The 15574-nt window shown below is 46.6% G+C and overlaps 1 protein-coding gene across 5 annotated transcripts in view; it reads left to right on the top strand.

Moving 5' to 3' along the window:
• Positions 1 to 15574, top strand: part of PGM3 (phosphoglucomutase 3) — a 292467-nt gene that overhangs the window by 18744 nt on the left and 258149 nt on the right. For all 5 annotated transcript variants that reach the window (XM_078648137.1, XM_078648134.1, XM_078648136.1 and 2 more), the window contains exon 2: positions 9718 to 9923. In XM_078648137.1, the coding sequence (XP_078504263.1) occupies positions 9720 to 9923 (204 nt within the window). In that variant the 5' untranslated portion in view covers positions 9718 to 9719. The remainder of the gene's footprint in view (positions 1 to 9717; positions 9924 to 15574) is intronic.

Raw genomic sequence — 15574 nt, 5'->3', positions numbered from 1 at the left:
AATTCCAGGGCAGCAGTCCCCTCTAAATCTCGGCAGCTGCTCTTGACAATCATGGACCAGAAGGGTCTATCTGATATATGGAGGGAACGGGCGGGAGATCAATTGGGAATTTCGTTCAGAAATTTGAAATATAAACATAAGTCTAGAATCGACTACGCCTTGATTAGCTATTATCTTAAAGATCGAGTTAAGGGTATTGAATATCTGTCGTCACATCTCTCTGACCATTCTGCAATTTTTTTAAGCTTAGTTTTCATACACCAACAGCATACTAGATCCTGGTCCTTCGATCAAACCATTTTGCTTGAGGAAGATGAAATCATTTTTTTCCTCTCAGAGACTAAACATTTCCTTGATGTGAATTTAGATACAGCCAATATTTTTGTGGTCTGGGACACTCTGAAAGCTTTCTGGAGAGGATGCATTACCAATAGAGCAGCCTTTAGAAAACGGAAATTTAGGGAAGCAACCATGGGCTTAGAAGCAGAAATGAAGGAAATTGAGCATAAATTGAATACTCAAACAGGAATCGATCTGAAGGAGGATCTGGACAAACTAGACTTGCTTAAAAACAGTTGGAGTGTATTCTCCAAGAGAGAATAACTCGTAGATGGGAAGCAAGTAAAATTTCCCATTTTGAATTTGGAGAAGGGGCAGGTAAATTACTTGCCTGGAAAGTAAAATCAGATCAGGTGCGTAATCACATAAAAGAGATTAAAGTAGAAGATTAAAGTAGAAGATGAGCTATCACCTCGCTCCTCTAATCTAGATATTGGTCTGGCTTTCCGTGACTTTTTCCAAGATATATACAATGAATCTATCATCGATGATAGCGATAAAAGGAAAAGGTGGTTGGAGAAGGTCATCCTACCTACCCTCACAGATTGATCAAAAATCAGATCTGAAACAGGAAATAACAGAAGAGGAAGTAAGAAGGGTCATCGACCAGTTCAAAAGAGGGAAGGCGGCTGGCCCAGATAGGCTTCATGGGGAGCTATATCGGTCTTTTAAAGAGATCATTATCCCAGTACTTGTTAAAGTTTATAACAACATACTTTTGAAGGGAGAAAACCCCCCTTGTTCATGGAGTGAGGCTACAGTTGTACTGATTTTGAAACCCATTTAAGACCCATCTATCTGTGGGTCCTATCGACCAATCTCACTCCTTAATAATGTCTATAAATTTTTCGCTGCAATCTTGTCAAATAGGTTGTGGGGGGTGGCTGATAATATTCTCCACCTAGATCAAAAGGGCTTTGTTAAAGGGCACCAATTAGCGGATCTTACCTATGATTTGGTAGGAGCAATTGATATTGCCTCTACTTTTACACTCCCATTGGCTGTTTTAACCCTAGACGCAACCAAGGCCTTTGATAGGGTAAATTGGGGATACCTGTCTGAGGTAATGAGGAAATTTAATCTGGGAGAAAAATGTTGCCGTTTCATAAAACTGATATACAAGGCCGCGACAGCAAGATTACTAGTGAATGGAACCCTGACAGATATATTTAAGATCACCAGGGGTACGAGACAGGGCTGCCCTCTCTCCCCGCTGCTCTTCAACTTGTACATCGAACCATTTGCACAGGTACTTAGGGAAGATCATAACATCACTTCTTTTAAATTTGGAGAGTGGGAGAGGAGGGTGGCCCTGTACGCAGATGATATCCTCATTCTAACAGCCGACCTGGATTCAGCTTTTTCTACAGTCAATAAACGTGCGGAGGAATTTGGCCAAGTTTCGGGTTATGAAATTAATGCTAGCAAAACCGAAATAATGGCATGGAATATAAGAGACACACAACTCCAAGTCGGGTCTACCATGCGATATCTGGGGATTAGAATTATACAGGAGGTAGGCAAAATTCCAGAATATAATCTTGATCGAGTCTTTAAAGACTGTCAAAAGCAGATGAAATCGTGGGCTCACCCCCCTATCCATCTTGGGGAGGATCAATTTAGTAAAAATGTCAATCTTGCCTAAGCTCACATTTCTTTTTAATACCATCCCGCTGTCTTTTGATAAGTATCAGATAAAAGAATGTAATTCTCGTTGACATTTTTCTATCTGGAAGTATAGAGCTACCAGGTTGGCATGGAAGAAGCTTAGGCGGAAGAGGGATAAGGGAGGATTGGCGCTGCCCGATTTGCAATATTATGCCTGCGCATTTCAGCTCTCACATTCAAGAATGCTGTTGAAAATGCCCACCAGTACAGAGGGAGGAGAGATGTTTCGGGCTATGTTAAGGGGGGCAGGGTTACCTGAGGAAGGTTTTATGTTTCACTTCGGAGACCACATTTAAAAAAAAAAATCAAATTAAAGGTTCTCCACTCGATGGTAAAAAACTGGACCATAATAAGAAGCAAAGTGGGGCTTAACTACTTTTCAAAACTAGCGCCATTGTGTCACTCCCCAGGCACACCCGTATGCTTCCAGGATAGTTTGACTAAACCAGTGAGAGATTCTGGGATCACAGTGTGGGGAGAGTTGTTGAATGGTGGTTCTTTACTCTCCTTGGAAGATCTACGTGAGAGAGTGGGGACTGGCCTTTCCAGATTTAAGTACATCCAGATGAAAAGCTGGGCCCAGGCCCAGACGAGGCATAATACATCCTTTGGGAAGGTCAGTAAACTGGAAGAACAGTTAGTGGCGAGACCGGCGGGTAAAAAGGAGGTTTCAGTATGGTAGTGGGCAATTGAGGAGGAAATGGATGGCGTCTTTAAACTCGCTGATGAGCTATGGGAAGAGCAGATGGATATTCAGTGTTATCTTGTTTGGGTGGACTCATTTAGTATCCTGTATAGAATAGTTAAACCTGCTTGGTTGAAGCGGAATCATCTGTTTACGGTTCATAGAGCTTATCTTTCCCCTCTCAAGTTATCGAAATTTCAGAAAGGGAAAGTCTGTAAAAAAATGTGGGATGCCTGAAGCATCAGACGTTCATATGTTTAAGGACTGTCCTTCCATTCGGCCCTTCTGGGAAAATGTGAAAGACTCTTGAGTCCATCTTGAAAGTATCACTGGATATTAGTTTGCCTCTAATCATCTTCGGCCTTAATGACTACATCACAGGTCCCACCAGATCTCAACTTTTCTATGCAATCCTAATGGCTAGGAGACAATTATGCAAGCATTGGGTGGATCCAGTTGCACCAACCCACTCAGAACGGCTGTCCTCTCTATATGAAGTATCCAAGATGGACATGGCTAGATCCTGCAGTAAGAAAAAGAGTGCGCTTTGGGACTTACTGATACAGTGGAGATAGAGATCCGGGTCCTATGATTATGCCTCTTCTTGATTACTCCTTGGAATACTGCTTTGGTCTCCCGGGTCACCGATATGGTCCGTCAGGTCTGTAAAGACCGAGTTGGAGTAAAAAACCTAACCTCACCCCTTGACATTCCTCCCGCCTATTAAACGTACCCTTGTTTGAGTTAATACAATGCCAAAGACTCCTGAACTCATTCAGTAAGGTTACGAATGGTGGTTGGTTTCTTTTTTTTACTCAAGAGGGTTAAAGGCGAATGAGGACAAAAAAAATAAATATATATATATAAAAAAACACATATTGCATTACAAATGCTATAGGTGTCACATTTGCAAAAGTTAAAATCTATTATTTTAGCTATTTTCAAAACCAACACATAAATACAAAATTTGTCATTTACAATACCAATAGCTCAAACTTTCCTAATGCGAGCCCTCTTGCATTGCAAATGCTTGTTTAACACTTCCCTCCCTTTAGCTCTACCCTACACAAAACCTTAAAATCTCACTTTTCTCCCTTTACCCTCACCCTCTCCTGAACCCTAAAAGGAGTCTTTTCTCTGCCCACCCTTAATCTCTAAAGTCACCCTTACCACATTTTACCTCTACCCTCACCTACACCCTAAAATTACCCTTACCTCCATTTAACTTTTCCCTCCACTAAACCTTAAAACTACCCTTACCACCTTTTAACTGCACCTAAGCCTTTAAAAAATCACACGTTATGTAAATATTTTACACACTGTGTTGTAAAGGATGTGTGGGGAATGTTTTCTGCAAAAATAATCTACACTCCATCACATCCCATTTTCCTGCTCTGGAAATTCTTTAAAAGGCCGCCATCTGCTCAATATATTGTTGTAATTTTTTCTTTTGCAGTAAATTCAATGTTTCATAGGTATCATTCTGGCCCCAGGTTTGTTTAATTGTCTGTAGCAATAACTAAATGAATGAAATGTATTGAGCCTTCTCCACTGTGTTTTGAAGGTTGCAACTCCCGATTGTCTCAAATGTAGATAACTTGAATGGTATATCTTGGGTTACAAATGAAAAGGTTTTGTTGTATTTTTGCATAAACAACACTGCTTCTGGGGTTGGGTATGTGTGGTGGGAATTGTTCTACATAGGAGAGGACTAGTTTGTGCACTATGGCTTACTCGCGGGAAGCAGCGGTACAACACATGCAATAACAACACAGTTGTTACAATGACCGCGTTGTTACAAAGCTAACCTTTACAACACAAGTTGTTTCTACGACTTGCTGTAGGGGTCGCTCTAAACTAAGGAATAGTATAACTTACTATTCTATCACCTTCCCTACTGTTGCACAGGCTGGAGTTGGAATAGTTAATTTTACTATTCCTAAGTCCAGTGCGCCCCCTACAGCAATTCGTAGAAACGACTTTCGATGTAATGGTATGCGTTGCAATCACATGCATTGTACCGCATGCGATGTAACATTGCATATTTGTTTGTCGCGCCACATGGTCCTCCAATGTCTTACACAGGCGTGGGGCTTGTCAATTAAACCTCTCAATGCAAAAGTTAGCAAATAGTCATGGACTGAGAGTGAGCTCAACTCCTACTCAGCCTATTGATATCCCATAGCCTCTCTCTCTCCCCCCCTCAACCCCCAACAAGCCAACAGGCTCCACCTACCCCCAACAAACTGGGAGATCTTGCTGCTAGTAAAGCTTTGCTCTTCCATTGTCCCTGTAATCTTTGATAGCCACATTTACTGTTGGCACTGCTTAGCACCACTCACCTCTGCAACCACATGCTCTGCATGAAAGTTTGGGGGACTGCTTTCACTTGCTGCACTCGTGTAAATATAATGGATTCACCTTCCAGTTTCTACCCTGCTATTTATTCAGAAATATTGCCTCAATATGTTCTAGCAACTTATTTAATAGTTAAACAGAATTTTGCAGATATTGACAGGGTTTCAGTGAGGGCTCTAAGTTCACATGCTATTATATTAGCCTTGTTGCTTCCTAATTATTATTATAATTTGTTTTACCGGAAAATACATTGCGGTGGGAAAGGTAATGCTCCACAGAATAATTTTCGTGGTGCAGTAATCACACGTGCAAGGATATGCTTATTCCTTTCACTTCACCAGGTAATAGAATGTGATTAGGCTAACTGATTGTTGGGACAGGAATGTTCCTACATGGTATATCGACTTGCCCCCTTCCCTTGTCGCCCAACTGCATCTTGTATCTTGACTTTTGGGTGTTTAGCAATGGCATCACACTAATCTGCCGTGCAAGCCGAGGCCTAGGCGGGCCTCTGACATGAGTAGGTACTTGACTTGCCCTGGGGCCGGTAGTGGCATACTCGATTGGTAACCATAGACTGCATGATGCCCATGCTGTGCATTTCTTACCCTAGTCTGCCTGAATCATCGGGGCCTCTTTCTGTATCCCTTACATTATGTTTGGATTATTTTATTGCCTTCTACTTTAGCTCATCTAAGAGCCTAATCTCCAGTCTGCATCTGTTTCAAAACTGGCTGCTATTTGGAGCAAAAAAAAACAGTATGATATGCCTGCTGCCTGTGTAGGAACAGAATGGAACTGGTGATGCTCCAGTCTTTGTGCTTAGTACCCAAGGCTTTGTATTGGACGTGTTCATCTGTTGTGACACACACATTTAGTCTGTCAGCCTTCATCAGCACTTGGTTTGTTCATTACTATGCATCTTATTTCCATTTCTGGCCAAGTAAGGTGTTTGAAATAGCTTGTAAATGTACACAATCGGACACGTTGAAAACCTGAAAGGCCTTAAAAACCTTAGAATTCAGGTTTATTGGGTTCCCCAGCTTACTACATAGACATTTAAGTAGGTCATTAGATCCTAGGGGTTTCCCACTCTTAAGTTGCTTTATGTCTTATATATTTTCTTCCAACTTTATTTTTTGGTTGAACTGTTCCCTATCTTCTCAGGTTATGAAAACAATTGGGATGTCTGTTAGGAAGTTCCCAGGTCTGTGAGAGAATGCCTCATTCTAGATTGTTATAGTTGTTCATAATACTCCACAAATATCGGTGCAATTGCATCAGAAGAGTTTACCACCTTGCCTGAGCCTATTTTGACACCTTCTAACTCATTTCTGGTTCTCCCTCTGCTTCGCTACCCAAGCCAACTGCTTCCCTGCTTTAATACTGACCTCATATAGCCTGTGCTGTTTCACCCAGAGTAGTGCCCTTGCCTTTTCCTCCACCATCTGCCCATGGGTGTCCTTAATAAACACTGTCTTGTTAAACAGGGTTGCCTTTGGCTGCTGTAATTGCTCCATTTGTAGTTAAGCTGTATTCATTCCAGTTCACACACTTCATTTTTCCTCTCTCTTTGTTTATCCACTAGAGTAGATATGAGCTATCTTCGAATTACAATTTTGCTGGCCTCTCACACCACCACTCCTGAATCCACAAATCCCTAATTTTCCTGGAAGGAGAGATCTGTCTATTGCATCAGATACTTTCTAATCTCCCTGTTCTTTTAAACCCAATTATTTGGTCTCTAGTCCGTCGATTTCCCAGCTCTCTTGATCCCCCACCTTAGTGTATAGTGGGGAGTGGTCCGATATTCCTCCTGTAAGACTTGTGTGTCCATATTCCTTCTGCTGATGGCACGAGGATTTAATCTTGTCTAGTGAGAGACTTCATGTGGTTAGAAACATATGAGTGTTGATGTGAGCCTCCCTCCATATGTCAGTCAACCCCATTGCCCTCAAGAAATTGTGTAGATACCTGTCTTCTCTGCACGGCTGATTGGTTGTGGTGATTCTGTCTAGCTCCCCCTGCATTGTTAGGTTCAGATCGCCTCTGTAAAATCACAAGGGTGTGAGGGGACTTGACTATAAAGTTTCACAGTGTTTCCAAATAGCCAACGTCGGCCCGATCGGAAAGTATACAAATATCACCATAATCTTCTCTCCATTCCATTTCACACTTGAAGTTACATAACGTCTAACCAGATCTCTCCGAATTGGACATATTGATAAAAGGAGCAGACGTGAGCCAAGGTCTTGTATTTCCCCCTGCCCATGAACACACAGTTATTGCTTATTAAGTGGGTCTTATTCAGGAATACAAGATATGGGCTAAGTCTGATCAGGAATTTCACTGCTACTGCCCTCTTCAAATTATGGCCTAGCCCAGTGGTTCATAACCTGTAGTCCAAGGACCCCTGGAGGTTGGCGAGGCCCACTCAGGGCGTCCACAACTGTTTTACAGCACTAAATAATAATACAATTAATGAATTCAAATGAATAAAGTATATACAACTAAAGAAGCAAAAGTACAAAATTGAAAACTTTTTCTGTATTTCATTGTGAATTAATAACATTTTTCAATATCCGAGCATTTGTTTATTGTATACTTGTTTTTTGAACTTTTGTCTATTTTGAGGTTCAAATCGTAGAAATTGCTTAGGTCGAGTTCCCTGGCTACTAATGAGTCAGTGAGGGTCCTGCATTCCAGTAATAATTCACTGGGATCCACAGAAGCCAAAAGGTTACGAACCGTTGGCCTAGCCTAGCCCATTCACAATTCATCTAGTTATTTTAAGGCTTTTGGCCTCTGACCCCAGTGGTATTGTCATTGTTTTTAGTGTCTGTGTGGCCCTCCGGTGTCAAGATTGTGCCTTTCGTTCAATGGAACCTATTGCAGCCCGCCTGGTCACCTTAGGCTCCTTTTTGTTACAGCTCTTGTGTTGCAGGCTGTTTCTTGTTTCTAGTCTTCCCCCACAACCCTCTAGGCATTTCCAGGTATCCTAAAGAGCCAAGATTTCTCCTCTGCCAGAAACTCGTAGCTTAGCTGTAAAGTGCATCACATATTTCGTATTGCCTGATATAGATCTGCTTTCCCTTTATCAATGGACTGCCGTTTTACTTGCACATCCTGGGTGTAATCTGGGAATATCATGATTGTTTTGTTTTTTAACTGGATGGGTTTGCTTTGTTGGCCCCCCTTGAGGCCCATGTTGCAGTCTTTAAGGTTTAGATATTGGGCAACTGTGGGCCTGGGTCTCGCTTCTGGCTTTGGCGGCAACCTCTGTACAGGGCTGGCCTGTTTAATTAATTATAAAGCAGAAGGAGAAGTATTCTGGATTCACCAGGTTTTTCACGTGAATTTCAACGCACCGTTCCCTTGACAGTCTCTGAGTTCTTTTAAGGAGTTGACTTGGATCTTCAGCTCCAGTGTAGTCTTCTGTTGTCACCTGCACAGAGATTTTCTGAAAGTTCACTCATAATATGGTGATGGCCGCTGCTATCGTATCAATCTTCCTCTCTAGGGCATTTCTGGATCCTTTAACTGCTTGCAGCACCTCCTCAGGGATGGCTCGTGTTCTGCTCGATCTTGCCCACCTCTGTGGCCTTGTTCAGTTGGTCAGGATGAGCTGGCTTGTGTCAGCCCACACCTCCTCTCTTGAAGGAGTACTTGTGTGACTGCTCCATTTTGCCTTCTTTCTCTTGGGCCATCATAGGAGACTATGCCACTGGTAGTTTTGTGGTGCTATTCCCCACCCCGGCCTCCCACTGTCAGCCGCTATAATTCAAGTGTGCGGGTACCCAGTCTATCACTCTTGCAGCCTCTGATCACTTCAGTTGGCCAGCAGGTTGGTGAGTGGGGGTTATGGCCTGAGGGTACGAGCCTTGCTTGCTTTCTCCTGAACCCTGGGAATCACCGCTTCACACTTGCTCATGGCTCCTGATAAGTTGTCACTTTTGTCTCCGTTCCTTACTCCTGCAAGACTTCTGAGCCCTCACTGTGACACCTAGGCCTGTTTTGCCGTCCTCACGCCTTCTGCCCATCAGGACGGGACTGCATACCATTTCATGGTTCTGCTCTCCTCACGACCGCCGTTTTGCCGGGGGGAAGGGGGTGAGGTGGCCCGAGGTCCCACTACGCACTCCAATGGCTCTCTCATCTGCTACAGTGCAGGCCCTCAATGCAGCTGCCCTACATGTGCATCACCGAGGAGGATGTGCGTCTTTTGTTTTACGATTAATGGTGGCATTGGGAGACTTAGGCTTGTGCTGTCCTGTGCCATTTTTCCTCTGCATCCACATGATACATAAACTCTATTGCTTGCTGAGTCTAAATATTTGGACTAAGGGCTTCCAGGTGGCTTCAAGAACAATGCTTACTAAAGGTTAAAAGAAAAAATGCAAATTGAGTTAGGTGTTCGTTGTTGAATTTTGTATTTGTTAAACATAACAGAAAGAAACAACAGTTTATTTCTGAAACATTGTAGGTACCATTTTATAATATATGTTGCATATTAGCTGGTTTATCTGAATGGCTAGGCTCGGGTAGCTGCCAAATAAAGCCATGTTTTCACAAATGTTAATCATTTTCCTTTTTTACAAAGTAACATAGGTTAATATTTATCATGAGTTTCAAGTTATCAGTTTATGGACTGTAACTTTTCTTCCTAGAAATGGATTTTGAATCTGCTGAGCAGCTATCGTTGCAGCACTCTAAGCCTGCAGGGCTGCTGCTTCAGTATGGGACGGCTGGCTTTCGTACAAAAGCAGAATACCTTGACCATGTCATGTACCGCATGGGTCTGTTGGCTGTCCTGAGGTCAAAACAGCAGAAATCTACAATTGGGGTAATGGTAACGGCGTCTCACAATCCAGAGGTAAGTGTTTCTTTTGGGTCTGACACATGTTTATTTGTGGGGATGCGCAATTGTTTGCAATTTACTGTTTTAGAAGACTTGTATACTTTACTACCATAACTAGTGAAGGTGAATAGAGTCTTGAGATCTAATGAGTTTTAGGTGTGGACAGGTTTAGCAAAGCATGAGGTAGGACCTTTATTCTCATCTAGAGGTTGAGTGGCCATGAACCTTGGCAGACGCAGATGTATTGGAGGCTTTAGGGCTGGATCCCTTCTTGCGTAGAGCCGCTATGTCTACATGCATTCTTATTCCTTATTACCATGACTAAACCATTTCTAAAGAGGAGTTGTGCATTACAGCTTTTGACGGGCAGATACTCCCAGCCCTCTCACACCCATTTTCCCATTCAAACACTAAATGCTGCCCGCTGGTAGGCCCTTCCACACACCTCATTTTCTCATTGTGTGCTGCTGTGTGTGAGACATCCAACTTGGGCTGCTCGTAGCGTCAAATCTGGGCCGCTTGAGGCATCCCAGTGGTCTTTCCTTAATCTATCATTAGTGTTAATTTTGCATTTACCAGCTCTGGGCCTGGTTGGGTGGTTGATCAGTGCAACATAACAGATCGGAAGGAAATAATACAGAACATTCAGGCCATTAAGAGACTTGTTTTGGCATGGTGATTCTTGGTTGCAAAGGAATTCCTCTATGTAAACTTAGAAAAGATTATTATGGGGGAAGTCTTTGTTCTTTTATTCAGGAATAAAATAAACACCCTGAAAATGCCCGGGTCACCAGAAGATTTTGATTACCCTACAGGAATTCCCAACGATTTTGGAAAAATTGCCTCACCAACAACTTATCATGGCATGCTTCATCATAGGCAATTTTCCACACCTTGGTAGGTAGATACCACCAGGGCGGACTCTACCATTGTTGGGCGTTCTTAAATAAATAAATACTTTGCAGGGATCCTGATTAAAGTTAAAAATATCTCGGGGAATTATCCTTTTTCCAAAGTCTTTTGGGATTCCTAAAGGGTATCAATCAATCATAACATTTGTATAGCGCACTACTCACCCGGAAGGGTCTCAAGGCGCTTGGGGGAAGGGGTCCGCTATTGCTCGAACAGCCAGGTCTTGAGTTGTCTCCTGAAGGCGAGATGGTCCTGGGTCAGCCGAAGGTGGGTGGGGAGGGAGTTCCATGTCTTGGCCGCCAGGTAGGAGAAGGATCTTCCTCCGGCGGTGGCTCTTCGGATGCGTGGTACGGCGGCGAGGGCGAGGCTTGTAGAACGTAGCTGGCGGGTGGGCGTGTAGAAGGTCAGGCGGTCGTTTAGGTACTTGGGGCCCAGGTCGTGGAGAGACTTGTGTGCGTGGGTGAGGAGTCTGAACGTGATTCTCTTGCTGACGGGGAGCCAGTGCAGGTCCCTCAGGTGGCCGGAGATGTGGCTGCGTCGGGGGATGTCCAGGATGAGTCGGGCGGAGGCGTTCTGGATGCGTTGGAGTCTTTTCTGTAGCTTGGCTGTGGTTCCGGCGTAGAGGGTGTTTCCGTAGTCCAGTCGGCTTGTGACGAGTGCCTGGGTGACCGTCTTCCTGGTTTCGGTTGGGATCCATCGGAAGATCTTGCGAAGCATGCGTAGGGTGTTGAAGCATGATGAGGAGACGGCGTTGACTTGTCTGGTCATCGAGAGGGAGGAGTCCAGGATGAAGACCAGGTTGCGTGCGTGGTCTGTTGGCTTGGGAGTGGTGCCCAGGGCGGGGGGCCACCAGGAGTCGTCCCAGGCGGAGGGCGATGGTCCCAGGATGAGGACTTCGTCTTATCTGAGTTCAGTTTCAGGCGGCTGTTCTTCATCCACTCGTCGACGTCTTTCATCCCTTCGTGTAGGCTAGTTCTGGCGGTGGCGGGGTCTCTGGTGAGGGAGAGGATCAGTTGGGTGTCGTCGGCGTATGAGATGATGTTGAGGTTGTGTTGGCGTGCGATGGCTGCAAGAGGTCTCATGTAGACGTTGAATAGGGTGGGGCTGAGTGATGATCATGGCGGTACGCCGCAGATGACTTCGGTGGCTTCGGATCGAAACGGGGGGGGAGGCGGACTCTCTGTGTTCTTCCGGCAAGGAACGAGATGATCCACTCCAGTGCCTTCTCTTGGATACCTGTGTTGCTGAGGCGTTGAACTAGGGTGCGGTGGCAGACCGTGTCGAACGCTGCAGAGAGGTCCAGGAGGATGAGGGCCGCTGTTTCCCCGTTGTCGAGCAGGGTTCTGATGTCGTCGGTGGCTGCGATGAGGGCGGTCTCGGTGCTGTGGTTGGCTCGGAAACCGGACTGCGAGGGGTCGAGGGATCCGTTCGTCTCGAGGAAGGTGGCAAGCTGTCTGTTGACGGTCTTCTCGATGACTTTGGCAGGATGGGGTGGAAGTTCTTGAGGTCGGTGGGGTCCGCTGTTGGTTTCTTCAGTAGGGCGCTGAGCTCGGCATGCTTCCAGCTCTCCGGGAAGGTGGCGGTGTTGAAGGAGATGTTGATGATGTCCCGGAGTTGGGGTGCGATGATGGAGTCGGCCTTGTTGAAGACGTGGTGGGGGCAGGGGTCGGTTGGAGATCCGGAGTGGATGGTGTTCATCGTGTGGGCTGTGTCTTCGGTGGTCACCGTGGTCCAGGTGCGGAGGGTGGCGGTTGGGTGCGCTGGTTCGGTGGTTGGGTGCGTGGATGGTGTGCCGAAGCTGTTGTGGATGTCGGCGATCTTGCGGTGGAAGAACGAGGCGAGAGAGTCGCAGAGGTCTTGTGAGGGAGTGATGTCGTTGTTGCCGGTGCTGGGGTTGGAGAACTCCTTGACGATGCTGAAGAGTTCCTTGCTGTCGTGGGCGTTGTTGTCCAGTCGTTCCTTCAGTGATTTCTTCTTGGTGGTGCAGATAAGCTGGTGGTGCTTGCAGGTGGCTTGTTTGAGGGCGGTCATGTTGTCTGTGGTCTGGTCGAGGAGCCAGGCTTTCTCGAGGGTGCGGCAGTTCTTCTTGGAGTCCTTGAGTTCGTCGGTGAACCAGGTGGCTTTCTTGCTTCTGGGTCTGCTGGTAGGGTTCTTCAGTGGCGCGAGGTCGTCTGCGCAGGCGGTCAGCCACTGTGTGAAGTTGCGGGCTAATCCCTTGGGGTCCGTTGTGCTGGCGGGTGGGTTCTGGCTGAGGGACGTGGTGAGCTGCTCGGCGGTGATCTTGCTCCAGCTCCTGTGAGGAACCTGTTGCGGGTGGTGGTGGGTCGTGGTTCTTCTGAAGCTGAAGTGGACGCAGCTGTGGTCGGTCCAGTGAAGTCCGGTGGAGTGGCTGAAGGTGATGTGCTTGCTGGATGAGAAGACGGGATCAAGCGTGTGGCCGGCGTAGTGGGTGGGGGTGTTGACCAGTTGCTTGAGTCCGAGGTTGGCGAGGTTGTCCAGCAGGGCGGCGGTGTTGCGGTCCTTGTTGTTCTCCAGGTGGAAGTTGAGGTCCCCTAGGAGGATGTAGTCAGCGGAGGGGAGGACGTGCGGGCTGATGAAGTCCGTGATGTCTTCGCTGAATTGTGTGCGTGGTCCCGGGGGTCTGTAGACGAGGGTGCCTCTGAGGGCCGTCTTTGGGTAGGTGTGTATCTGGAAGTGGAGGTGCTCGGCGGCGGAGAATGTGTCGCTGGAGTCGTTCGTGATGCGGATGGTGTTCTTGTGTACGATGGCGATGCCTCCTCTAGTCTGGTTGACGCGGTCCCTCCGGGTGATCTTGTATCCGTCTGGGATGGCGATGGCGATGTCTGGTGCAGAGGAGGCGTTCATCCAGGTTTCTGTGAGGAAGGTGACGTCTGGTGAAGTTGTGTCGAGCAGGTTCCAAAGTTCGATGGCGTGTCTGTGGACGGAGCGGGTGTGGAGCAGGATGCACTTGAGGTGGCTGTTGTTGGTGCTCGGCTTGGTGGGTGCGGTGCAGGTCCGGAGGCAGGTGAATTTGCAGGCTTGGCAGGTGAAGGGTCCGTGGGTGCGTTTCGGGGTGGCTCGGTAGCAGGCGGGGGTTCGGCCGACGTTGAGTGCGTTGAGGGAGGCGGCGTCGTAGGTCCGTCGTGTGGGCAGGCATCGTCGGGGGCCAGGGGACGGGCTTGCCTTTTGGCGCACCTTCGGCGCACAATGGGCGCGTCCGCGCGGTCTCCATTTAAGGCGAAGTGGGAGGGAGGAGCAGCTGGGAGGCGGGAGCGGGGAGGACACGGAAAGGAAGGGGGCGGGGCCGCGAGATCACGGCGGCGGGGAGCGGGGCTAACCAGGGGAGACAGGCAAAACAGGATACAATGCACAAAGTTACAGTGATACAGCAGGGGAAAACAGTGAGGCAGTCCCAGCAAACGAGCTAGGGAAACAGGCAAAACAGGCAAAACGGCAGATCGTGACTGAGAGCAGCAGCGAGGGGCACACACACAGCTGGGGGGCCGTGCGGCGCGGGGGTGTCCTGAGAACAGGTCACCAACAGGTATCCAAAATCTTGTACTGATCTGGGTATTTTCAGTGTGTTTGTTATGATAAGGAGGTAATGGCCAGGCTATATTCCCTTTTGAGGTCTCGCACCTAGCGGTGCTGTGCACAGCTATGCTTGCACAGCGCGAGACATTTAGTAGCTAAAAACTGTGTTTTCAAGCTGACCTAGGAATCGCACATGCTTGTGCGTGTGCTTTTCCTTTTGCGGGCTGCTATTTGCCTTTGCATGCGTCTTTTTATAAAAGACAGCATGCAATTGGCCAAAGGCGGGCACAATGCTCCGCCCACGGCCTATTGGTGTCTGTTACGAGGACTGGCCGTCATGTGCTTTCAATTATCGTGCCCAGACACGGGCGCGATAATTGAAAGCACATGTCTCGCTGTGGCACACGCGCGCCCACCACTCCTGGAATTGCTTTGTTTCTGAATCCATTTCCAGGGAAGAAACTAAATCCTGAACAAGCATAATAACATTGCCCAGCATATGGGCACGCCCTCGCTTCACTTAGTAAATGTGGGTCTGATTATAAAATGAGCCTGTATGTTGTACTAGAGGGGGGTGCAGACTTTTTTAGTACACTTCATGAATAACAAAAGTCACATACCATTTGTAGAAAGAACTATACTGTAACCACAATTTCAAGTGCACAATGACAGTAGTGGATGTCTTGTTCCTTTATTTAGAATTGATTTGCTCTAAAAAAATTGGACTTTCAGCTGAACCGCCTCTTCCCCCTCCCACCGTTTTGGCACAAACAACAATACGGTGATTTGCTGAGAAACGCACGGTTCCATTCTAGTTGGGGAGCCGGGATTCAAACACGCGTGGGCTAATATACATGTCAGCCTGTCAAACAAGTTGATTTTGCTTACCTGACTATTTCTGTCCCACGCATTTTGACTCTTAACTATGTGAGGTATATTCGGGAACAGGATTGCGGAACCCAGGTTTCAACCCAGGCTGATCTGTGTGTAAGTGTAAATGTGTGTGTGTGTGCAATATTTGTTTGTCTATCTGTGTGTGAGAGAACAGTGTGTGTGTAATATTTGCTTCTGTATATCTGTGTGTGAGAAAAGTGTGTGTGTGTGTTTGCGTGAGTACGACACAGAGAGGGCGAGAGGGGCTGATGTGTCGAACTGTGTGCGTGTATGTGCCGGAGAGTGCGTATGTACTTGTCGAATAGAGAGTTATCGGCTGACTGTGT

Source organism: Lissotriton helveticus, chromosome 6, assembly GCF_964261635.1.
Source record: "Lissotriton helveticus chromosome 6, aLisHel1.1, whole genome shotgun sequence".
Taxonomy (NCBI): Eukaryota; Metazoa; Chordata; class Amphibia; order Caudata; family Salamandridae; genus Lissotriton; species Lissotriton helveticus.
Note: the sequence above shows the minus strand (reverse complement) of the source record. Positions and strands in the feature narration are given on the sequence as shown.